Genomic DNA, 27,486 nt, shown 5'->3' with positions numbered 1-27,486 from the left:
ATTTATAGCTACGTAACCAACGAAATCAAATTGATTTACTAAATAATCACTAATAAGTCACAACAACGTGGAAGCAATACACCCACTGGACAACACTCAGGAAATCAGAAGTTTGAAGCGAACCAAACGACGCGAATTTTCATAGTGTATAAGTGTTATTCTTAACTTCAGTTTGAGTAGTTTAATTTTATTTTAATTTGGGAAATACGTACTCAAATATTTATCCCGTACTCGACTTGCATATGTATTAATGCAGGTACAACAAAACAGTAGTAATAAATTTATTTGTAAATAAGATTGTACTAAACACATCTAATGTAAGATGTAAATAATTAAAAAAAGCATTTCATGCAGAATGTCAACCGTAGCATTCGTTGTGTGACATGTAGCACCATCCTGATGGAAGCGTATGTCGTCTAACATATTATTTAAATTATGCTAAAAAGAAACATCAGATATCATGACTCTTAATATATGAAATGACTCCGATCATCGACCCGTGGCAATTGAAAAATACTGTAAGTATTATTATTTATCATACACTGATTATACGGCTCTATTAATAAAATTATATTGTTTGAGAATTTCCACCTTCCACCAGACATAATAAATGACTAAAAAACAAAGAGCAATATATAAAGGTATTGGGAGTAAGTGAAATATCAACTTATGTGATAACATATCGATTGCTTAGTTTAAAGGGACAAAAGTTACGCTCGGCTTTTTTGTTCGAATCCCCTGAACCGACACCAAATTTGAATGAAACTATCGCGGAAAAAAAATCAATTTCCCACCACCATCACTGACGGCATTTCGTTCCCTTTTCACGCAAACAAAACGTCGATCTCCGTCCCTTACAGCATTTTTCCCCCGCGCTCCTCGACCGACCACCTAACCCCCCGCCCCCCTCGCACCCGCTCCGTGTTCCCCTTTCTTCCACCCCCCATAATCTCTAGCCGCCCCTTTCCGATGGCCGCCCGTATTGAACGGCGTGCCGCCGCCACCGAGACCCCGTATTCCCCTACGGTCTCTCGCCGTTGCCGCCACCTGCCCCCGCTGCCGCCCCCCGTGTCCTGTCGTCCCCATGGGAACGCGTACGGCTGCCGGTAGTCCCGAGAGTACGCGTACGTCCCTAGGGAGGAGTCTGTCTTGAAATGCACTTCGGACGGCGATCGTGGCGGCAGTCGGCGGCTCAGTCATATTCGGCGGCGGTCGCGACGTCGGGGGAGCCGTCGGGCGGAAGATGGCGGCGTCAGGGCCGGCGGGACGGGGAGGGGAGGAGGAAGATCCGAAAGCTACCTGCGCTCCTGAGTTGACCAAAACGGGGTTGTCGACTGAGAATCAAATAGAAGATCGGGCGTGCAAAAAAATTACAACACCATCTCGATGACGTAAACATTCTATAACGTAAATATTTGATAATATAAACTTCCGATAATGTCAACTATTGTTAACGTAAATACTCGATAAGAAAGGCAAACTAAAAACAACAACAAAATTATCCTCGATGAAATATTAGTTTAGTTTGTTTTGAATTTACCAGCAGACCCGAAAGTCGTACTGTTCAAACGTCATTTTTCATACTGAGTGATGTGTAATCAAGTTTATAGACCATTTTAATCTTTGTTTGAACACGTGTGCAATAATATCATGTCGTTGCATTAATGTTTGGCCTGCCAACAACAAAATTAATTTCATCCCAGTTTGGGTTGTACATAAATAAGATGAACGTAAAATTATCTTGAATATATTCTTGCATAGGACGCGAACTACCAGTAAATGATGGTGAAAGAATATATGTGGTACCGATGCTGTCGATATAAATTGTTCCATCTACGTCACTGATGTTAGCATCAGGTAAATATATATATTATTCAGAACGAAGCTTCGCTTAATTAAACTCAATGTTTCGCAATCGCTCAGTTTCAGTTTTCCCACACAAATCAACAACGTATTGATGAAATAGCTGCCAGTATCAGTGAATATTATTATCTTGATTGGCACCGATCATAAATCGGTATGTGTTGAAGTTCATTGCGCTAACTTTCCTATTAATTTCTGCCCCTGGACAATAAAGAGACAAATAAGATACAAAGACATTACTTATACAAAAAACATAAATATATAATGTTTAAATGATATTCATTTTCTCCTTTCCAAAATATTACTGGATATTACAAAACATTGTAAGAACAATGATTGTCTTGGACATCTACACCATATTATCTCTGCGTTGTATGGTTATATCTCGATATTTAAATGGATCGCCATGCATAACAATTGCAACTTCATTAAGAGTTGATACGTTGTAAGTGCTTTCGATATGATACTTTGGTTTGAGCAACTGAACCTCAATTGCAAAAACCTCCCTAAAATTGCCACAAATTGTCTCTCCTTCATCCACTCGATATGATTATATAGACATATTTCCTCTTCGTCACTCGTAAAATATATTTGAAAAAAACTTCAGGCATTAAAAACGAAGAACCAATTTTACAGTAAACTTGACCCTGAATCTTGAAAGTTCAAGCTTGTGACCGTCCTCATTCTGAATGATTTTTGAAGATCTCATTGCCATCAAGAATGAGGAATTTTTCAATTTCTTTTGCCAGCTCAATCCGAGTACTTTAATCTTTCAAATGGTAGTAAATTTTTCCTGCCTCCTAAGCTTTCATAATATTAATGAATTTTATATTCTTTTACAAATTTGATGGTTTCATCTTACACCATTTTAAAATCAACAAAATTCAATGACCTGTATAAAAGGCATTTTACGTGATGCAGACAACAAAGACAATAAGGCTCAGATATTTGTTCATATTAATCATGGTAGTATTATTTCAACGTTCATATTAATCTCAATGGTAGTTTAAACTGGAAACATCATGTGAGATAAAAAGCAGCACAAATTAGGTTCAAAGTCGAGCAACTGTACTGTTTAGTCGGGAGATACTCTCAACTTGATGTAAAATCAAAAAGATTGGATTATCAGTCAATCGTAAAGCCTATTTGGACCAATGGGGTGCAAATTATCAGATCCTCAGGAGCTGATTAATTGACCGAAAGGTTCCTTTTGTCATTAAATTTTGAATGTTCGGTTACATAAAATGATGTTCGTCCAAAAAAAAAACAGTATGGTTTCTTTTGTTTAAGCAATTAATAGTTGTAACCTTCATTTTATCAGTATCAGAACACTTTTATTGCTTACTAAAGAAAAATCTACAGCATATGACGATCCTACTTTATATAGTAAAATAATTTCGGAAAAGGCAGATTTATACTACATAGGTGACGTTAATGTTCAATATAGGTTCCATCAACTCTAATACATTTACATCAATATTTCACCAACAGGTCATATTTGTACTCTCGATGAGTAGTTGATCAAACTAAAACATATAAAGTATATCTTGAGAAGCCAAAAAAACTCTTGAAGTATATATATTTGTTCTAATACACATATTTTAAGATTTGGACTCTAGCCAAAAAATTAAATATATTCCTAAAATAATCTATCCAAAGACTAGCTAACTATGGAATACCGATATAATATAGTCTATATATAACAATAACTATACCATTCAAATGGAATTTTCATCACTAATTCAAGTAAATTATTATTAAGCGAATACAAACTTTACAATGTTCAGTGCTAATTAATACAGCAATTGTTACTGATAGTGCTATAATAACTTTCTTAAAAACTTTCTAAGTGGTGAATAGTAGTTTTTTTGTAATCTGCCAGTTAATCGTAGCAATATTCGATGAAATTCTTAAAGATATCAAGGCACACAGACATATTTCAACTCAGTACAGTTTAGAATAATTTATACAAAAGTGGACAGCACAAGAAGCTCGATTCTTAGATGTCATAAGAATTAACAGTGGGAAATTAAGTGGACCGAGTTTTCTTTAGTAAATCATTGCTTAAAGGAAAATAAATCAAAATGGAAAATAGAACACGTACGACAAAAATGATTTAGAATATCATAGTTGGCGAGTGGAAGTGCTTCAGAAATAATTGAAGGAATCTTAAAGATTACAAAGAAACTATTAAGTATTATTAATTTCTACTATCAACAATTAATGCCATTGAAACAGGTGACTATACAAAAGCCACCGAAATTTATGAACCAAAAAGCTCCGATCCATCCACCATATAACCCAGATCTAACTTCATCTGACTAAAGAAAATTTTCTTAATGATGCAAGACTGAAGAGATTTTTTTAAATAAAAAAAAGCAAAATAATTTTCTTCCAACCTATTATTCCTGCCACATCAGCTTGAAATAAATCTAGGTTCTCGCAATACGTTGGAGAATAATATTTCGAATAACATTCTCCTCCGTACAAAACGAAAATCAGAACGCAATATTTCATATAAAATAGTATCCAGGCAAACATCAAATATAAACAGATCATATCCATGTCCCGACGCGAACCCAGTTAATCTGGTGCAATATTTTATCGCGGCAAAAAAATGAACGAGTACAAAAAATTTGATGAGGGCGTATGTTCCCCCGAAAGAAGAACGGAAAATTGTTTCTTATCTGTTCAACGGTTCGGACGCTTCTTATTCGGATGAATCTCATCTTTTATCTTACCTACTTTCATCATAGAAAGCCGTGCGGCTCGCTCTATATGGCCCCATAAATTCAATATTTAGCCGCTCTAAAACTCCGAGAGCTACCGCCATCTCCGATATGAATGGCCGGCCTGCGAAAATGGCCTTGCCGGAAAATTGGATCCTGAAATCCGTCTCGAGCTCGAGCCGGAAAACAAATGACAACGCTGGTCATTGTCCCAGTCTCGCTGGAGACAAACGCTAACCTTCAACAGCACCTGTATCGATAGGTTTCGTTTCTTTATGTAATATTGCGTTGAAAATGGGAAACTGTCTAGAGAATTTAAAATTATCAGAAAATAAATAAAAAGTTATTTATACAATTGTGAAGACACATTATTAACTTTAAATAAAACAAAACTAATTATGTGTGAGAAAAAGAGAATTACGGGTTTTTCATAGTATCAAACCATATTTATTGATATCATTTTCTTGTTTCAATCAACAAATTAATATGTTTTGATTAAAGACATTTTTTCACTTTTCCCATAGAGCTTTTAAGATTTCTGGGCTAAAAATGGAACCACAAACTTTTGAAGTCATCTTTACAATAGTAAGAAAGTTGTGTAAACTAGAGCAAATGTACATATTTCCTTTTGACGTTTCTTCCTTACGTATTTCCTACTGACCAATTCTAACAGCTTTTTTAATCAGCGGTTACTTTTGTTTGTACCAGCAGGAGCTGGAATTAATGATTTTGTCACTTTCGAACAGCTCATAATGAACAAAAGCCTTTATTGATGTTAATAAGACCTTTGCAACCTCTTACTAAGATTCTCCGAATTTCCACCACAACCTTTTCCTAATTATTGTTTTATTCAGGACCGTATAACTTTATTTTTACTATTTTTATAACATTGCCAGATTACTCTTCGCCCCTGCAAATTATTATGTATAAAAAGCTACAAACCAATATATTTATTATAAAGCTTCTTTTGTCTTAATTTATAAAAGATTAAAAGAGGTCAAGAGGTGTTCCTTGATTTATATAAATTGATATAGAACGTTGCTGTTAAATAGTTGTTAATAGTTCATTAAAACATTTTAATTTTTTTTTTGTTTATTTAAGCTTGATATAGTGATTTTTTAAAAATATGTTGGCGGTTATATTAATCACATTCAAGATTCAGCGTCACAGTCCACGCGTATCCTATATTCTTCATATACCAAAACAATTAATATAATCTGACTACATTGCGAACCGAAATATGAATTTTTGAAATATACTGGTGGTTACGCCACTACTTATAGCATGAAAATAGCAAGAAACACATCAATTTTGTGTAGACATAATGGTATACATCAGACTTCAAATAAAAAAAACCGATTTTATTAATACCATATATACCTTCATTTCAATATCGACCTGCCCTTATTGAAAAAACCCTATACGTCACCCTAGAATCGTACAACGGTATCAAATCACATATCTTCTTTTTATAACAATGATTTAAACATATCTTTATTGAGCATACCTTTATATCTGATAATATATTTGTTTCAGGTGGTTATATCAACGCAAGTAGCAGTAGATGGTCCTTTATTGGCCATATCAGATAATATGTTCGTACACAACAATTCCAAACATGGTAGAAGAGCAAAACGACTGGACCCAACTGAAGGTAAAACAAAATAATAAATTATACAAAAATGTATCATTCTTGGTTAGTAACCTGTAAACACCAGCTGAGTTTTTTGGGACATTTTATGCTCCAAAAAGGTTATTAAACTATTTTCCGGAAGTTACTCTAGGTTCAATGACTGATACCTCAACAACAAATACTCTACTTAAATGTTTGCTTCCATAGATTTAATTCTTATAAATAAATATATTCAATACACAATACGTACAAATACTATAGCGTGAATACAAACGAAACATTTAAAATATTAATTCAGTTATTAAAAATCCAGTGGGTGTTGGTATGCATAAAGATATGAGGAAAAAAAACTCCGGATCAGTTAGGATAAAGGGATTTTTAGCTTAAAATATCTTGTGGAATATGCACAATGCCTCTTGATGTATTTTCAAATATAATCAATTTATTAATCTATACAAAACCTTAGGCCTGCAAAATAAAATTCTGTAATAACTTTTCCTGGTAATATCACGTAGAAGTGGTATTAAATGACAACTTGCATAAACTCAAAATCCTTGGACACTTATATATTGAATGAATACAAGGTGTTGAAAAGTTATTTAAATTGATTAATCACCTTGGCTTAGATTTAGATTTTAGAGATCAAATTACTATAAATTAAAGGAAATATAAGATACTGACATCAGAACTAAATCACAGTTGTGTATCAAGAACTGAACATAATACATAATTTAACATTATAATTTTTTTGTATTCAAAATATTTTCTGGAAAAAGAAATTGGTTTTTCCCATTTGTCAAACAATCTGTCTACGTAGCAGATGCTAATCAAAATGCTCCTGTAATGGAGCAATGTCCAGAAAATATAACAGATAATGTTGGAAGTTAACAAAAACCGTAACAAGTCCATATTACAAATCACTTAATCGCGCTTCTCAAAATAAAAACAAATAGATGGCGCTACTAGAATGAAATAAATATTTTTCATCCATATGTTTGCTTTATGTTTAGTTAGCCATAAGCCTCAAAAGATGCGTGTATAAATTTGACAGCTGTCGGATCATTACTTTGTGAATTATAGGATTTTGAGTGAAGTAACTTTTGTTATTGCAAAAAATTGGATAAAAAGGAATTTCGCGTGTTGATAAAATATTGCTTTTTAAAGGGAATAAATAAAGATGAAGCAAAAACTTGGCTTGATGCCGAATTTCCGGACTCTGCCCCAGGAAAATCAACCATCAAGGTGGTGAAATGAGCACCGAAAGCGGTGGGCGCAGCGGACGCCCAAAAGTGGTTGTTACCGAAGAAAACATTAGAAATATCCACAAAATGATATTGAATCACCGTAAATTGAAATTGAATGAAATAGCAGACATTTGGTTATGGCAAAGCTCTGTGCAAAGTGGGTGCCGCGCGAGCTCACTTTTGACCAAAAACAACGACAAGTTGATGATTCGCAGCAGTATTTGGAGACGATCAAGCGTCATAAACCCGAGCTTTTACCTCTATTTGTGACAATGGATGTAACAGGGCTCCATCATTTTACTCCGAAGTCCAATCGAGTGGACTGCACACAATGAACCCGTTGCAAAGCGTGGGAAAACGCAACAGTCGGCTGGCAAAGTTATGGCGTCTTTATTTTGGGATACGCATGGAATAATTTTCATTGACTACCTTGAAATAGGAAGGATCATCAACAGCGGCTATTACATAGCGTTATTGGACCGTTTGAAGGACGAACTTGCTGAAAAACGATCGCATTTAAAGAAAAAGAAAGTGCTGCTTCACCAATATAATGCATCGTGTCACAAGTCAGTAAAAACGATGAAAAAATCCATGAATTGGGATTCGAATTGCTTCCTCATCCACCGTATGCTCCAGATCTGACCCCAGCGACTATTTCCTTTTTAGATCTCAAAAGGATACTCTCTAGAAGATATTTTCGTCGAATAAAGAGGTGATCGCCGAAACTGAAGCCTATTTTGAAGCAAAGGACAAATCGTACTACAAAAATGGTATCGAAAAGTTGGAGGGTCGCTATAATGAGTGTATCACCCTTGACGGAAATTATGTTAAATAATAAAAACTAATTTTGCCAAAAAAAATGTGTTTTACTATGGTAGGCCGGGGACTATTCAATTGACCTGTTATATATACTATATACATATAGCATATGTTTTTGTCGAACTAAAGAAAGTTTCCAATGATGGTACAGAATTGTTCCAAATATCAAATATACATTTAAACATTTTTGCATGAAAAAATCTATGAACTAAAAACACTATTTTCATCTGACATTGTCAACATATTTTATATTGCCGAACAATGGAAACTTATTTGTGTACCTAATATATGAAATTATTTAAAAATACTAAAACGTAAAGGCTTAAAACTTAATAAAACAAAACAAACATAATGAAAACATTTGAAATAAAAGCAATCAAAAATTAGTGAGTTAATTCATTACCATTTAGTTACCGCAGAGAAAACAAAAGCCGATGGTTCTATTTCGATACAGTAAACAAACATCGAGAAATATGTTAATTGGTATTATTCTGGTTAAAAATCAATATAAACAAATCCGAAAGGCCCGAAGGAAACCCGAAAAAGGTCCCTTAAAATAAAACGTAATTCTTGTCTGGTTCTAAATGCGGCCCAAACACAATTGTGCCGGCGCATTTAAGAAAAGGGCGAAAAGGGAGAAAATGGAGAAATTAAGACACAACAGATAAACTAGCGCAAAGTGAGATATTAGTAGGCGGAAACGTTTGTTCCGCGAGTTGAGACTAATATAGAAGCAGCGAAGAGAGAAATCAGAAGAGGCAACAGTGGCGTACGAAAATCGACTCTTAAATGGTATTCTGAAAAATATCGATATTTTAAATTATACATCGGAGAATGAAAATATAAGTATTTCTTTTTATTTTTTTATAACATCTTTATTAGATACGCTTGACACAATCTCAATTATAAATTAATTTAGTACAACATTTCATTTGTACTTGGATTAATTCACAAGCAACTATAGCTTGTGATTAACTTATAGCTATAGTTTATACAAAGGTATACACTTTATATAAGTTCGTATGGTTTGGTTCGCTTCAATCTCCTGACATCTTGCACGCTGTCCAGCAGTTGTATTGCTTCCATGTAAGTATGATTTTGTAATCTTTTTTCGTGTTTCAAGGCGAAATCTTGGATAACTTCGCAAATGTATTTGATTTCCAGGTCATCGTGCAGTTCTTCGTTGGTTACGTAGCGATAAGCATTGGTAATCAATCGAAGAACCTTCTTTTGACAGCGTTGGATGACTAGTTGACTTGATTTTTAGTGCAACCCTATAGGTCCAAATTGGCTTTATAATTGTCTTAATAATTGTCTTATAAATTAACTTATTTGATTTTAGATCAAGTTGAGATAATCTTCCGAGTAACCAGTATAGTTGTTTTATTTTGGTTCTAATGTGTCTTGCTTATTGTCTAACATAATGTTTCCAATTTAATCTACCGTCAAGATGGATTCCGAGGTATTTAGCTGATTTGGCTTGAGGAATCGGGAATCTTTCATCCATTTGTAGATTTTTTTGACTGCCACTGTTGTTGTACTTTTCCTACTGCCCTAGGCAGAGATATGTCCTTTCCATAATAATTGTGTCATCAGTAAAGTTTTCAAGTATCTTTTTTAACGTATCTATTTTTTGCAACAAGTAGAAAACATATCGGTAATAAAAAAAATAGAAAACCAATAATTAATATATGGCTTGAAAATATTGATAACTTTTAAAAAGCAATATTTTTAGCAAACCTTTAAATCCAAATACCAAATCTGACTTTAAAACTTTCCCATTTCCCAAAAGTCCCATTACATTATTTATTTTATATTTTATATTATCGATCGCAAGGAATATCGTTATATGAATATTTTCAGGCATCCCTACTCTGGTGCTTCGAAGGAAACAAAAAGACAAACTAAATTGTTTTACCAGATATTTATTGGAATTTCATAAATGTATTTGAAAGTAAAATAAGTGCATTCAAACAAATGGTGCGCCTTCAAATACCAGCCCTTGTTGTCACTCCAAAAGGTCAATTTTTTAAAAATTTTAAAGCAGTGAAAATTTAAATATTATAAAATGATGGGTAGATACGATAGGGAGCATGAGACGATAAGGAGATTATACGGCAAATTTCATGTAAATTGCTTTACTGAAACTTGGTTTCGACAAAAATCATTTTGAGAAAAATTGGGGTATTTTCTAATTACGATCTTTCACTCATTCATTCCTGCTCTATACGATAAGCTTTCTCCTACTTCAAGCGTAGAATTTTCCATTGTTCTTTCCGCTAAACAATCAGTTCTAGGCTTGAAATGTTTTGTTGGTCAGAAATAATCTATCAGAAATTGACTTTCTTAAAAATAAAGGCTGCTATACCATAAAACCTGTATTTCCAAAAGTCTTGTCCTTGCAATTAAGCTGTTTTATACGTCGGAATATATCAAAGTGTGTACAAAATTCTTCGAAAGATTAGTGATAAAAATAAAGCACAAACAATTAAACTTGCGACAACGTTGCTATATCCTGTCGTCATAAATCTTGAGGATGTGCATTGGTTGTTTTAGTGTATAGACTATATATATGCAAAATTACGTATTAATGAATTTAAAGGATCATTATAACGTTCAGCACTGTGAGAATTTTTTATCCAACAAATAGATTCCTTTGTTTGTCCTTATCTTCAAATGATTTCACTTGCCATTTGCATCAGCTTTTGATATCAAATAAGCAATAAATGTTGCGGATCTTCATTCGCTAAAGTTTTGTGATAGTAAGTAGCGCAGAATTAGTTTTTTAAGGTTTAAATAGAGATCTTGCGTACTCTTTTCCTCCAAATCAAGATCCCTTTCTGTCTTTAGTTTACAATCTCCAATTCATTTTACATATCTCATTCAACATCTCACAAATCTTTTATTTACAGCATTATCGTCCATTTTCATGGAAGCTCGATTGAATTTATTCTTCATACCTCAGAAATCGGATGGTATCGATTTTTTTTTCTTAATTTCTACACATTTTACCTTTGGCAGAAACTAGATTTTGCCACTGTATCGACTATGTTATTACTACATTTACCTTCATATGCCGTAACTAAGAAATTAAATCATTTTTTTAAGTTAGCCATCCAGAAGTTGTGAAATGTGTTCGATTAACAGTTGAATCATATGTAATTATGTCAATTATGTCTCTTTATTAAAAGCTTTGGAAATAATTAGATTAAAAACTAGTGAAGCGATCGACTACACATTCTTCAAGACTACTTCTCTCTTTATTTCCCTGCAAGTCTCATAATAACTACACTCCTCCGAAATATGTAAAATATTTTATTAATATGTGAAGATAACTGTATATTTTGTACATTTTCACAAATAGCATATAAGATGAAGACATTATTGTAGAAACTGCGAGGAAATTCAGAATACAGTAGTTAAACTTCTCAAAACTTTAAAAATATATTTATATAATATATTGTACATTATCTCTCTATATTATATTCTTTCGAAAAAAAAATCGAGTCAAATATGTCAAATTTTAAACGTTGAAAATAAATAGATAGATAAAGTTGTAGATTAAAAAACGCTTTCTTTCAATTTTTGATCAGAATGTCTCCTCAGATGTAATAAGACTATCCGGATGTTTTAATAATCAGCAAATGTGTAATCAACTCTCTCCTTTTTCTATAATTAATATTTAGTATCCATCTTACTACTATATTTTCATGTTATAAATTATATATCCCGAAAAACGTATCATTTAAAGAATTTATAAGTAAATCAAGTTTCAAATAAACTTATCAATAATATCTTCGTTACTTGTTTATACAAATTTTAAAAATTGCTAACCATTTATTACATTTTTTTTAGAACAGCATAACTAATATAATAAAAAATACTTAACCTACTTTTTCACATTATTCTTTACAGTTTTTAATAAAAAATAAACCATTGTTTCTCAACTGATTCTTCTAAACTTTTTCATTCAAAATACCATCCATATTATTTCGCAATTACCGTATTCGCTTGATTTAGGAAAACAAATACAAATCGTAGAACTAATATAACGGAATGAGTCGCTTGAAATTGGGTGATTACGCCATTATTGTGAATAAGGGATGTTATAGTTAAAAATCGTAGAAAAATCTTAGAAATTGTTACGCCGCTGTGGCGAAACATGTAATAAAAGTCCGAAAAAGGGAAAGTGAAAAAGAAAACAGATTAGGTTCGGTGGCGTTGAGCATGGAAAAGAGAGAGAGAAGCAAGCTCGGGAGCTATATGGAACACTTCCGTTTCCGTCCTCCACTGAACTGAATCGGAAGCCAATTTCTCTCCAAGCTCTCGGGCTTGGGGAAGCAGACCAGCATACCAAAACAGACTTGGGGCGTACGGTGGAGGTGGAAAAGAAGGAGACACACACACAAAAAGTTACGATAGAGCCCATTTTTATTAGATGCAGAATAAAACAGTCTTATTATGGCTGATTAAACATAGGAATCTTTGAAATTGAGATTAAATGGGCATAATCCATTTGTTATTTATATTATATAATCAAAAATATATAAACTGCTAATACATTTATTGTTTTGAAAAAACTACATCATGTATACACACATACTGCTGATAAGCCAAACATTTTATAAAACGTAAAAATAAGCTAATAAAATATTATAGTAAAGTATTATAGTTTTCAGTTGATTAATCAACCGCTAAGATATTTAAAAATTCTTTAAAAAAGTTATTTTTGTCCAATAAGACTTATAATTTATTATATCTGAAATTTTTTGTAACCTTAAGCTGTTTCTTGTCATTATCGTCAAATTTACCACTTCCAAATTATTGAAATGAAAACCGACAATTGGTATAGTCTATTCAAAGTTTTTGTACATACGTCATTTGTAAATTCGTTTCAAAATTATACAATATTTTGCTTCTCATTTTATTGTAGTTAAAAAGAGACACAATGATGTCTGATTAGCTCGAACACGTAAACCAATGTGCTTGTCAGTCATAAGGTTGTCAGATGTATGCAAAATTCTTGAAAGCAATAGTGATAAGAGGTTATAACTCTAACCAATAAACTATTGGGCTGTATAATTAACTGTAGTTTTTAGATGTAGTATAATGTTAAAATAAATTATATTTGATAACACTTTTGACAATTATTAATTAATTTAGATTAGAATTTTGTTGTTTGTCAAAGCCAAACGGAACTAAAACTAGGAAAAAGGAGTTGATGCGGCAACATTGCAACGTTTTGACGTCACAAATTCAGATGACGTATGTACAAAATAACTTAGCTACAAGGAGACATCAAAAACAGGAATAAAAAATATTAATATTACAGGGGGGAAATAACAAGTACAATTTTAATAAAACCTTTTATTTTAATACTAATTAACATTTTCGTTTAAACGTTTAAAAACAATACCCAATATGACAGCTGATAATTTTTCTAATTATACATTATTACTGCTATCATTATTCTAAAGTAAATAAACATATATTAAAAACTCACTGTTCCAAAACATATTAAAAATATTTTATTATTATTGACTATTATTTTTATAGAAATATTAAATATCCATGTTTTATACAATATAACAATAAATAGTTGTGAATTATCAAAAAAGTACTTATAAAGAATCAATATTTGTTCTCTGATGACGTAAATTTATTAAAACTGATTTGTTAGTTAATAGGTTCTTTTTTGAGCATTCTCCATGGTATATTTCTTTCATAGATCGAATTATTTCCTATTACTATCTATGGAACTTGTGTCCTAATAGTGTACTTCATAGAAGCAGGTCAATTTCCAGGACTGTACCCACCCCTACCCGTAGCCACGCCTTGTATCAAAGCCATTAGCCCCAGCGAGGGATGGACAGCTGGAGGATCGACGGTCATCATTGTAGGAGACAACTTCTTCGACGGATTGCAAGTTGTCTTCGGGACTATGCTGGTTTGGAGTGAAGTGAGTGATATTTCCTTTCAGTTTCTTTCAACGTGTGAGTGACTCATTGCGTATTTTTTAGTTAATCACACCACATGCCATCAGAGTACAAACCCCTCCGAGACATATACCTGGTGTTGTTGAAGTTACGTTATCTTATAAGTCAAAACAGTTCTGTAAAGGCGCACCTGGACGATTTGTATATGTTTGTAAGTAGCAAGAAGATGTTAATTAACGTTTTAATTAATCGTGTTGTATTTATTACAGCTTTAAACGAACCAACCATCGACTACGGCTTTCAACGTCTACAAAAGCTCATACCCAGACATCCTGGAGATCCGGAAAAGCTTCCGAAGGTACTGTGGAACTTTGGTTAATATCTAGAAGGTATATTATGCGGTTTTGTTTCCAGGAAATCATACTCAAACGAGCTGCAGACCTAGCGGAGGCTCTATACTCGATGCCCAGAAACAACCAGCTGTCATTATCAGCGCCTAGATCACCAACCATGGGCAATAATGGAATGGCGACATCGTTTAACGCGTACACTGGTCAGTTGGCTGTCAGTGTACAGGATACAGGAAACGGTCAGTGGACTACGGAAGGTTCGAGTTAGTTCCTTCGTGCTTAAGAACTTACCGATATTGTGTCAAAAGTAGATATAGTCTATCCAATAAAACAGCCAATGCACCTCATCAAAATTTATAACGCCAATACGCCACAATGTTGCCACATTAAATTAGATTTTTGGTATACAGAGATGTTCTGGTTTATAAAGTTTAATTATTATCACTAACGTTTTCAAGAATTTTGTAGACATTTGATAACAGGTTGAACCACTACCAATAAAAATCGAATTTTATAAATTGATTCGGTTACATATTCTGACGCATCAAAGAGCAGTCTGTCTCTGTATAACTAAGGTTAAATGCGAAGAAAAAATCCGCTCCGAATTTTACATTTTTACAAATTGTATTTAGCAGTATATTCGACGTCATCTATGACGTGCAGTGTCTGTTTTATTGGAAGGACTATACTTGAAAAACAAGAGTATCTGTATTTGGTTGACTTTTTTAATTACATCCAGTACTATATTATGATTTGATCCAGTACTATTAATATGGAGCTCCATTTTTTCTTTTAATTGTGGCAAACATCAAAACTTAACACAATATTAATTTTTAAAAGACTATTATGGAGAATTTATTTTATTTGCTTTATAGAAATACAAAACATCCACTACGTAAATCAACTTATAGATTTTCATTAGCATTTTTAAAAGAATTTAAAAAAAGCTAGCCATATCTTCAGTGATCTCTGACCTAAAGATTATATATCTAATATTACGACAACTTACCTTACTCTCAACTAATTTTTATATAGAAAAAATCTAAAACGAACTTAGTTGAACGATAATATTCGTTTTATTGCTTGAAGTTGTTGAATTAGAATAAATATAAGACAAAAACAATATTACCTAAAATTATTTTGTGATAAAAAAATATTTATATATACAATTTAAAGTATTTCTGGAAAAATGTGTCTGTTGAGTTTAAGACTTTTGCAATTGTTGTGCATCCAGTATGTTTAAGATATATTAAACATGATTTACTATATCTAAAGCTCTTCCTAATGCACCTCTTCCAAGATGTTTAGTAAGTCTGCAGGATACCTCCATACATACTACCACTATTAAGAGATTCATGTTATCTATGAAGCTTCCAATGACTCCTGTCAAATTTTCATGTTATTCCAACCATTAATGCAAATTGCAGTAGTTTTAGTGACATGACAAGACAGTAATGACAGAACTTAAATATTATTGAGTTTTGTGCTGAATTCAAAGCTGTTGTGCTGAATTATCTAATTCTAAATTACAATACTGAATACCTTGGTCGCCTAAATAGATAGTCTCTTCAAAAAAAGGCAAGGAGGCGACACAAAAAAGCAAAATTAATGTATAAGAGAAACTTAGCATCAAAAAATATGAGAAGCTATAGGCTTGCAAGTAGTTGACACAGTTGACCTGCTTGAATTTGTTTATGAAAAATAATTACATAGTTATGTGACAATAGATAAAAAAAGGATACAAAATACTATACATTTGAACCAAAACATTTGTCAGCTGAATGGATAAACAAAACAATTCTTGATCAACATTTCAGAAATATAATTAAAAAATAGTTTTAAAGGAGTTTAGTTAGAGATCTAAAACTTGTCTAAAATACAAACACTTAGGTTCTAAACTGCAAGAATGGAGATACCTCATTCGAGTTCAGATGCTACTCTATTAAAACGACATCATCTACCATATGGATTCATAGTGCATATTCAAGGTCAGGAGAAGAAACATAATATAAAAAAAATTTAATAAAATTAAATATTTAGTAAAATAAAGTTATTTTTGTTTTCGATGGTCTATAAATTTGTTTTAAAATTTATTGTACTTAGATAGCCACTACTTTTTACCATATCTCAGGTAAATTACGGATTTCATCTCGAAAGAACCATATATCTTTTAAGGCTGTCCTAGAATCGTCTCATTTTTTCATGCTATCTTTATGGGAACACTGCTAAGACAGGCTACTGCTCATATATCCGAAGAATCAGTAGCAAGGCCTGGTAAATATAGCGAGTAGAATAGCACTTCCCACATTAATATTTCCAAGTATACTTTCACATGTTTTGCTACATGTTATCGAGCATTATCATGCTGAAGAATAACATCGCCATGTTTGCCTGTATTCCGTCCAGTTTTTCGTGCAGTGTTCGTCTCCAACGCATCAAATCAAAATCACCACTTTTAATACATCGAAAACAATATTCACATGTTGAAGTTGATGGAGCATGGTTACCATAAGCTTCACACAGCATTTGATGACCTTCTAGAAAAAGTAAAACTTCCCGCAAATGCGATTTACTCTGTACAGACTCAAATATTTTCAATTCACTGAAATCTTTTCATTCACAGTTGGACGAAATGACATACTAAGAACTGATACCTGTCAGTTGTGGTTCAAAATGAAGTTGGTTACAAATATTCTATTTTATACATAGTAACGTGACCTGTTGTAAATGCTTTAAATTTAAATTATATGTCTAATACATAATGTAGTTACAAAAATGGATAAAAAGTTAGTACTAATTACACTTACTCTTCTACTCTGTTTGATTCTATATTGATTATTTTACGACAACGAAAAAACTTAAAAGACTATTCGTAGTGCTATTGTAATTTCTCGTCACAAGTCCATGGAATGATAACTTTAAATGATCTTTTCGTGTGCTTCGTTTTTTACTGATTCCCATCTTTATCTATAGGGTTTTTCTTCTAGATGACTACACGAGAGCACAGAGCAGCAGCGTCAGCCCAAGGGGCGGGGGTTACTGCTCCAACGCGTCCACGCCTCACTCGTCAAACGGCGGCAGCTATGGAGGTGGCGGTGGCAGTCAAATGAACGGGTACGGTGGCGCAACACCTACCAGTACCACCATGGGTAATATGTTACCGGGCAGTCCGTCGGGAGGTGGAATATTCAATTCAACGCCAAGTAAGTACAAGCAAAATTATTATTGGTATTATTGTTATAAGGTGTTCCAATATTTATGTATACGATTTTTTTTCTAAATTTTGTTTTACTGAATCATAAAGTACATAAAAAGGGATTATGTATGAAATAATACATTTTCCACTAACATGATTTTTCTTAGGCTTCAGTTATTGTTGTTACTAGCACAACACCCTAGTTTTTCTTTGTTTTAATAAATTATTATTGGACTATCAGTGAATTTATCATCACTCATTTATCGAATCTTACCGAAAATGTTCAACGATTGTCCTTACAGTTGGCGAAGTTAATTAATTAGGCCATGTATTGTAAGAAATTAGGGAAGCTTCCCCAAATAACTCCAAATTATCGTTATTTTTAGTTATTGTTCAACAATAAAAACAAGTTGTCCGTATACTGTGTTGTTTTTACTCTGAGCGGGCAACCTGCTGATTTTTTTTATTGGTAACAGTTTATTGCACAAACTTGTAATTTCAGACATCCTTTTCTTTAATTTTTGGATTTTTCCTTTATTTGGATCCATAATATCGTCATTAATATAGTTTAGACTTTCTGGACATACAAAATCGTTTATTCGTACATTCATTATGCAGGTGTTATCCAAATGTTTCTTTCTTTGTGATCTACTCATGTCTCCATGCTCATATGCCCCACATTTCGTATTCTCCAGACGTTACTGCTTCTGACGATCACTTGTTTTGATTAAAGACATAAGGGCTGACCGGTCAACACTTCCAGAGCTATAAAGAAAACAATAATTAAATGGACTAGCTGACATACCAACGTAAGAACGGCGGAAACAATGTTGTACCGTTGTTACATTATGTTTTTACTTTTATTAGCAAAGTATTTTGAAAAAAGCATGAAATAATATCTCGAAAAATTCAATGATTGCGAATAAACACGTTTTTTTATTACTTTAAACTTGGCTTAAATTTAATTTCATTCCAACCTTTCAACACTGTAATCACGTAATAATCAAATCATTATCTCAAATTAACTTTTTTTAAGGTTTAACTTTTTAATATGTAAGGTGAAAAGTTCTCGGCAGGACAAAGAGATAGCGCTGCAGTCAGACAAGTGTCCTACCTGAGGACACCTGTCGTTAATTCGTAAGACAATTTGCATGATATAGACAAGCTTCCTCATGTATAAATTTGTACCTAAGTTTTGTTCGTCCGAGCTACCTGAAATTAAAAAATAGGATTAAAATATTGTTTACATTACAGGGGAAAATTTTAAAAATATTTTTATTTATAAATTATTTGATTAAAATACTAGTTAACATTTCTTTAAACATTTTAAAAATACATCAAACAATAATACTTAGTGTGTTTGGGGTTCCACTGTCTGGTTTTTATCAGCATGAAGTCGAATGCACATATTCGTCTGTTTCAAAAGCACCTACGGAGAAACAAAAATTATAACACATACTTTTCAGTTTCCAAACCTCTCAATTTACTGTCTTTGAAGAAATATTATATTCGTACTTACTTTTAATTCTTCTTGAAGTTTCTAATGTGGTACTGATTCCAATAATTCACGTGTAACCATATTTTCTTTTTCGATAGGTTAACATATATGATCTGTGAATATGCACATATGTATTTTAATTCAATTTTCTATATAGATTTTAATTATAGACATACTATTAAAATTACAATTAGGAATTGCATCTTGGTTATGCAATGATATTCCATATTTGGGCCCATAATCATCTGATCGGTCTGAATGAAAGAATAGAGCAAAATAAAAATAACCTGTCACATGTCCCAGCATGTTAAATCGAAAGAACGAAAGGAAATCTGTAACCTTCTTGTGATTCGAACGTGCAAAACATGGTTATGGGTGTGGCCATTTAAGTTCCCATTATACATTTCTATGTTTTGTAAACTCTTTGTTTGCACAAATGTCTGTCAACGTGTTTTGGAAAAAGCAGAACAATTACAGTTCAACATTGGTCAAATATTCTTGACCAACTGGATACTAAATTTGCAAGAAGTGGTCTGGCCTGGCTATTCCCCTGACTTCACACCCTCAGACTTCCATCTGTTCCAAAAATTTTAAAAATTGTTTGATGAAAATGAGATGCTTCTCTTCTTGAAAATAATACTGATGTAGAAAGGCTGTACAAAGTATATTGAAGTCAAGGGAAATTAAGTAGAAATATAAACTATTTTTTAAACTACAAGTCACAATCTTTCATTATCAGGCAAAGAGCTTTTTACCTTACCCTCGTATGTCAATAAAAACACGTCGATTAAAATAAAATGTATGCTACAAACAGATATTTTAAGGAAAATCATTTAATGTTGAATATAATATCTAAAAAATACAGGTTAAAAAAAATTCCAAATTCTTAGGGAGATTTCCGTAGACTAACAAAAATAATAAGGAAAACTAACTAAACCGAAATAGATTCATGGGTGCAATCCACCCCTAGTTGCGCAACATCGGGTGCATAAATACATAAATGACTAATAACCAGCCTAGTGTCCTGATCACTGAGAAATCCTACTGGTGTCAGATTTTTAATAGAGGGTTCGCATATGGTCCAGTATAGCTCGTCCTTTCTGACGCGCTGTATAACACTCTTGTAACCCCTACGCCAGCAGTGTCCCATTGTGAGGGCCTAATGAAAAGGTGCTTGAGATCGTGAGGAGATAAAAAAATAAACATGGGCTTGAAGCATTATCCATATGCTGAGGCGTAAAGATTTTGTCTTCGCAATACTTACGTTTAGTAATGGGAAATAATTTTATGTACCTCAGTCATTTTCCAAACAATTTTAGTTGTTTCATCCATTATGGTATTTCTTAAAGATTTATAAATTTTTCTATTATATAAGCCGACGGAGAAACAAACAAATTGTAGTACGTATTTTGTTGACAAGCCAATTTAATTTATATTATATTATCTGCCATTATGTGGGCATTTGTGGAAAATAATTCTATCTTGGTAACTTCGTTAACATTGTCATATCTAAAATATGTTAAAATTTTCATTCCTATTTTAATTTTAGTTGCATTTTTTATGATTTTAGTATTACTTATATTTAGCATATTAGCAGGTACTTACTAGTATTAATATATATTCATAAATAATTCAAGTTGTCATTCAAGGTATAATTTCTTCATTTTATCTAGTGTCAATAAAAAGTTTTTTTTGATTTTTTAAGAATTTTATCAAATGTTTGTAGTCATAAAAAGCAAGAAAGTAATAAATAAGTAAACAAAAATATATTTTTATTAATTCATTTATTTAGACCAGTAATACAAATAACTGGATTAACGATTAACGTTAATCTGAACCTACTAACAAACAACTATAACTATTACATTTATTTATATATATATATATATATATATATATATATATATATATATATATATATATATATATATGTTATATTTTGCGCTGAGTCACTTGGTGTTGAAACATTTGCAAGATTACAATGTTTTTTCCGTCTTAGACGTCCAATATCACTAAGCATTTCAAAATCGGGACCCTTCCGTGTTGACGTGGTTCTGGAATCTTCTTTGATGAGAATCGGCAAATCGTCTGATATTGTCCGTAACCATATCAATTTTTAGATCGCGATGGAGGCTACATAAAGGTGTACATACCAAAGCGCATTCACAATACACTTCAGTACCTTATTTGGGAACCTCTGAATTACTTGGACATTGGAGTCATTAGCAGAGCCCCACAGCTGAATTTCGTAGATCCATATTACTCTCAATATTTCCTGATATAAAATAAGCTTGTTGATAGCTAGTAATTTCGGCCAAACAGACAATAAAACCTCTAGTTTCTTTTTTATATGCTCCTTGCATTTGAGCTTGATATTCAGAGTCATTGCAAGGTATTTTACTCTGTTGGTAATTCCACGTACAGGCTGTTAATAGACACACGGCGTGATACTCCTCTTCAATGCGTGTAGATTTTGCTTCGTTCAATTCGATTCGCTATTTATAGCCAAAAGAAAATTGGAGCTTCCGGGTTGAACTCTAGAGTCTCTACTCTACTTTAATTTACAGTCTATGCAACTGTTAATATTGCCGTATAATCAGCAAAGGTAGCACTTGCACTATATAATATAGTCGAGAGCACACTGTAAGTAACGTAAAGGAGATAAAGCACTGGCCCCAACACACTTTCTTGAGGTACGCCAGCCCCTATCCGTTCAAGACCAGATTATGTTTCTTCATGTTTAACACGGAAGTATCGACTAATCAAACAAGACTCTAATAGTAGATAATGTATAGGGATAAGTGACTTTATTTTATATAGAAAGTCTTCCTGCCAAACTCTGGCAAAAGCCTGTGCTACAGCGAGAAACACAGTACACAAACACCTTTATTTTCTAGAGATTTTTCAATTACGTCTGTAATTCGATGTATTTGGTCAACAAACCAAACTGGTGATATGGTATTAGCTTTATTTACTCGAGAATAGGTTTGAGACGTTTCACAATCAATTTCTCAAATAGTTCAGTCACAACTTTCAAAAGATAGGGCGATATGATTTAACTTTATTTAGATTTTCAGCAGGTTTTAGTATCATTATGTCTTCAGCAATTTTCCATTCACCTGGTGCATATCTTAACGGATAGCAAGTATTAGACAGGTTGGTTAATTTAATCGGGGCCTTTCGGTGGATTCTTTTAAGGATATCTCTCGTAACAAGGTTATAGTGGTGCTTAATTTCTTCCAAAACGTCCGTTGGGGTAACCACTGAAATAACCTCAGAACAGTTGTTGGGATTGAAGCATAGTAGAACATTGGTATAGACATAGAAATAGCAAATAATAAACACAGATAAATGTAGATTTTTAAAAGGCACGTGCGCATTTCGTTTTGTCATGAATTTATGTAGAATTACTATGAATAATTATAAATTCCAGATAAATATATTACTTAATTTAAGCGCATCCACCATACCTAAAACAAATTGATTTTAAAAAAGTTTTGTGTCTTCGTTGAATAATATTTCTCTTACAGATTATCATTTTATACGCCTGTGTTATCGAAAACCGATACAAAACTTTTCTAAATACACCCATCTACACCGATATTTGCTTGGTTATGTTATCGTTTCGTTCATTTCATTTTTTTTGCTTTTTTAGCTTGCACGGAATCTTATTATAAGAGCACAAATAGCAGTAATTTTGATAAAGAGAAAAGCGCTTTCGCTCCCGTTTATAAAGGATCGGATTCGCCCAGTTACCCTCCCGCCCCGTCATTGTTTCACCACCAGAACGTAACAGGCTGGCATCATCTAGCTGTCCAATAATAACGTGTTAGTATCAGTGTGCTGTTTTTCTTGTTCTTTTGGTAAAGTAAGATTATACGAAATGATGTTTTAGGTTTGTAATTATATTTTAAAGTAGTTACGAATGATGGATTGCGAATAGCTAGTGGTATTTTTATATTATATGTTTAATTTTGGGTCTGCTCCAATATATTTTTAAGATATCAGCAAAATATATCTTATATAGTTGTTTCATGTATGATCCTCATTGTGGCTATATAAAATATAGAAAATTAGAATAGAAGAAAATATTACTACCTATTCGTTGCGGATTTTATGATTATTTTCGTAAGAATATAATTTTCAAAACATGTTAAATAAAACTGTTTTATTAATATACTCATTATATTTGGCATAAATAATCAATAACTTGAGAAACTTATCAATATAGAAAAAGTTTGTTACTGTTATGTGATAAATTAATTTATATACATTATTAATTATATATATATATATATATATATATATATATATATATATATATATATATATATATATATATATATATTGTATTGAATATGTAACCCAAACGAACAGTGAGCTATTGCTAATTTGTCCAGGAACAAGTGCTAAAAATGCTTTAGCAGCTTCGTCTTGATCATCGGCGAGCAATAAAAGCAAATTTATTATAGACCTAACCTATTCATTTCTGATTTATATTTGCATTTTTTGCACTTGTTTGTGGACAAATTGGCAATAGCTCACAGTTCGTTTGTCGAGTTAGTTTAGACATTGATGATTCTTCAGGATATTAATAATGTGCTTCTTTTTCATTTATACCAACGACATTCATCGAGCTAGATTAGCAATCATCTTCAGTGATAGAGATTATTTTTCTTTTATCTCCATATCGTTCGAACACAGTTGGTAGGTTGAAAAGAATAAATGTTCACCAATTCACCACTCATACCACGTGACTTGTCAGTATTTATTACAGCCAAATCATAGTACTGCAAATACGCAACTTCACTTATCATGAATTTTCCACGTTTACCGAGCATCCACAAACTTAAAAAGAAAAACACTTTCAATCTAATTTCCTACATTGTCTCTACATTTCGCACGTTCTGAATCACAATCATAGCACTAAACCAAGTTCCAAGTGATGTTTACTGCAACATCGTTAGCTGACAGGCTTTAAAAGAGCGAAGTGTTGCTATCGTGCACGAACTCGAAAACTATAACCAATCTTAACATAAGGATTGAAGATCTGAGCTCAGAACATCAAATAACGTTCAGAATCATTCTTAATCTGCTCGGCTCCAACAGTTGATCGGAATTTCTAAACTTATGATATTCATTACAGAATTTGGAATTACAAACAAGGTCATACAAGTAGCATCAGAAAACTCAACAAATTATTATAAAGTGACAGTTAATAATTGCATACCCTAATTCACAATCAGTTTACAATGTTTCTTATAAAGAGACAAGGTCAAGGCTCTAGTTTTTTAGATACTTATGGACTACATAATATGTATATTCAAAAGCAAAGGAATCAACTAAATGTGTGATGCTTGTAAAAGGAAAGGCTTTTTGGCTGTTGATGATAACGTTGACAAAGCATCAGGTAAAACAAGTATATTAAAGAACAAATCTCGATGTTCGAATGGTTTTCAATACATTTTTTCATTGCTTTTCCTTTGAAACAACTTTCCATAACTCTTGGTGTACTTTTATTGAGTTACCGAATAAACAGGCAACAATTTTCTTCAATATGATTTTTTCGTGAACAACTTTTGTTAGATTTGTTTCGCCTTGGAGTAACCATAATGTCATTTTGTGTCATTTTATGATTATTCGCCAAATTAAAGCTGATCCAATGTCAACAATATTTAAAGACAAGTGGTTCTGCAATGTTTTATTAATGCTTGTCATACCAATGACCAAGGATGCTTCCATCTCATGTACATGGCGTACATACTTTATAACCACCTGTTGAATTCATGGATGTTTAAGTTTCTGGTCTTGATTCAATTAATTACCTAATTTAATGCTTGGTCAGAATAAATTTTCAAGTGACTTTCAAACAATGCATCCTTAATCTAGCTAACTTGGGCTGTTTCTTCCAAGGAAAACGACGTCTTGTCCACATCAGTATTGATCAAATAAAGCGATTATAATTAAGTCATAAAAATGCTGAACATACTCTATATAATACACAAAAAAATGCGATCATAAACAAACTGAAACTAACAATCGCGTTATAGAAATGAGTCAATCAAATGTTTTTGGGCAAGACACCTGTGTGTGCCACGCAAAACATTTCCTTGGTTTCGCTTATTTAAATTAAACCTCCATATAATACTCTATGATGATGACATCATGAAAGCCTTCATAGATTATTAAATATAAACATTTTGAAAATCATCATGAAAACTAAAGCCGTGGTCAGGCGTCAAATAATTTTGGAGTGTATAATTTTATAGAGTTGTAATCATATTTATACTAATCCTTAGATTAAAATTAGGATATTATATTAATGATATTCTCCTTTTCTTGCAGGAATGTCTCTGGTATCCTCACCGTTCGCATCGATGAACCCATTCGCCTTACCAACGTGTAACGCCCAATCGTATGGTTCAGCTGCCCTGGTGGGACCAACGAAATAACCCAACGACTCATCTGACGCCGCGGCCGTTCACGGCGCGAACTTGTAGCTCTCCAAGGCAAAAACAACGGCTTTAATCATTGTTCTGGTGCAATTTTCCTACACAACCTTACCAAAGACTCCGAATTTTGTTTTCCTAAACGTTTTCTACGACCAGAGTTTCCTGCTGTATAGGTTACCAACTGTTCTTTGAGTTTAAAGAACATCAAGTCTTAATTTAAAACGTTTCCGCGACTCAGCCAACTCAAACGAGACGTCTTAAATTAAGACTCAAAACTTTAACGAATAGAAATAGTATATATCAATCTGTGATCATATTATACTACTGTACTAGTTTCGTTGTGAATCTCTTCATTTCATCGATAACCAGGAAGAAGAGTATGCTGATTTCTTTACTACGAGAACTCTTAACATGATTTCTACGAGGTTAAATAGGTCTGGACTGTGTTAAAGGCATCACGAATTTCGTTTGGAAATACCCATTATGCATTTTCGACTTATTATTTTTAGCATATCGAGAAAACTCACAAAAACTCAAAGTATACATATCGCTTGAAGCTGGGATTATTAAAAAAAAAGCAGTTAAAAAAATTGATAAAATATATCTTTCTAATTTTGTAAAGTATAGGTGATGTACATAATGTATAGTGATAGTGTACACATGAAATAAATAGGATTTTTTTGGAGTTATTGTACAAAAGTCTAGTTAAGAGAAGAGAAAAAGAAACTTTCTAAGGTTTAACTACAACGACTTGTAATGTATTATATGCGAGACAAATGGAAATCATTCATATCATTTTAGCGTTTTCGATCATTGTTTTCCTTTTCTTTGAACGTACAAAGTGCAAGTAAATAAATAGACAGCTTGCATTTAAATTTGTTGTTTTCGTTCGCGTAATATGTAAATAAATTTAAGAAGGCAAAATAGAAAACTTACGATTCGACACTTTAATAAAATGATACGAATATATTAAAAAAAGTATATAGTAACACATTTTTTCTATTAAACTAAAAAGAAACAAAGAACTATAGTATACGAAACAAAACGATTAAAAAAACGAACAATTTCCTTCATTTTGACTACATTTGAGTTTGCAGTACGAATCCTCCAATAGAATATGACGAACTATCGTCGATCACTTCTATATGCATATATATTTAATATTTCATACCACTGTATCATTTGTATAAATTGTATTTGTTGTTGTTTTCCTTGACCGATATTTTAGTTTTTATTGTGTAAAAATATTTATTTTGTTATTGTCTTTTTGAAGGTAACTTTTTGTAAATTAAACATTTTAAAATTTAAATTACCACCTTGTTTTATTTTAACCTTATAGTATGTATGTATAACCAGAACTAGTGAAATCACTCCTTATAGTTGAGACTCTTCAACTTTTGGATAGATTATTTAAAGTGTATTTTTTTTTTTTTTTTTTTTTTTTATTTTATTACTCTTCGTGAGTCCACAATCTGCCCTATTGGCAATAAGTATTTCTTCTGTTTATATTATATATACATGGCATGTAGAAAATTACTTCAATAAGCAATCTTCTGTATAAAATATTATCTTAATTAATTAGACTTATTCTGATGCTTATTCTAAACTCTACATATGTCCAGTAATCAGATCAGGTGGTGTTAAACGTTTTAGTCTACGCACTTCACTATCACGTCGCATATTTAGCTGATTAGCGAGTACATTGGGATGCACTGACACTCTTTCGAAGTACTTCACACATACACGTTGGATTACACTCGTTATAG

The 27,486-nt window shown here is 32.5% G+C and overlaps 1 protein-coding gene across 3 annotated transcripts in view; it reads left to right on the top strand.

Moving 5' to 3' along the window:
• The window catches only part of kn (EBF transcription factor knot), a 148,975-nt gene extending 121,950 nt beyond the window's left edge, over positions 1 to 27,025 (top strand). Inside the window, exons 9-16 of one of the 3 annotated variants that reach the window (XM_076402513.1) lie at positions 6,129 to 6,246; positions 14,081 to 14,247; positions 14,309 to 14,435; positions 14,494 to 14,582; positions 14,639 to 14,813; positions 17,562 to 17,777; positions 22,924 to 23,096; positions 25,614 to 27,025. In XM_076402513.1, the coding sequence (XP_076258628.1) occupies positions 6,129 to 6,246; positions 14,081 to 14,247; positions 14,309 to 14,435; positions 14,494 to 14,582; positions 14,639 to 14,813; positions 17,562 to 17,777; positions 22,924 to 23,090 (1,059 nt within the window). In that variant the 3' untranslated portion in view covers positions 23,091 to 23,096; positions 25,614 to 27,025. Of the gene's footprint in view, positions 1 to 6,128; positions 6,247 to 14,062; positions 14,248 to 14,308; positions 14,436 to 14,493; positions 14,583 to 14,638; positions 14,814 to 17,561; positions 17,778 to 22,923; positions 23,097 to 25,613 lie in introns of all 3 variants that reach the window. The other 2 variants (XM_076402515.1, XM_076402514.1) reach the window with 2 other exon arrangements.
• Positions 27,026 to 27,486: the final 461 nt, after the last annotated feature.

The sequence above is a fragment of the Rhynchophorus ferrugineus genome, unplaced genomic scaffold (genome assembly GCF_030347505.1).
Source record: "Rhynchophorus ferrugineus isolate W39M unplaced genomic scaffold, kcgeb_rfMv2 rfM4, whole genome shotgun sequence".
Classification (NCBI taxonomy): Eukaryota; Metazoa; Arthropoda; class Insecta; order Coleoptera; family Curculionidae; genus Rhynchophorus; species Rhynchophorus ferrugineus.
This window is presented reverse-complemented; position numbering and strand designations above follow the sequence as displayed.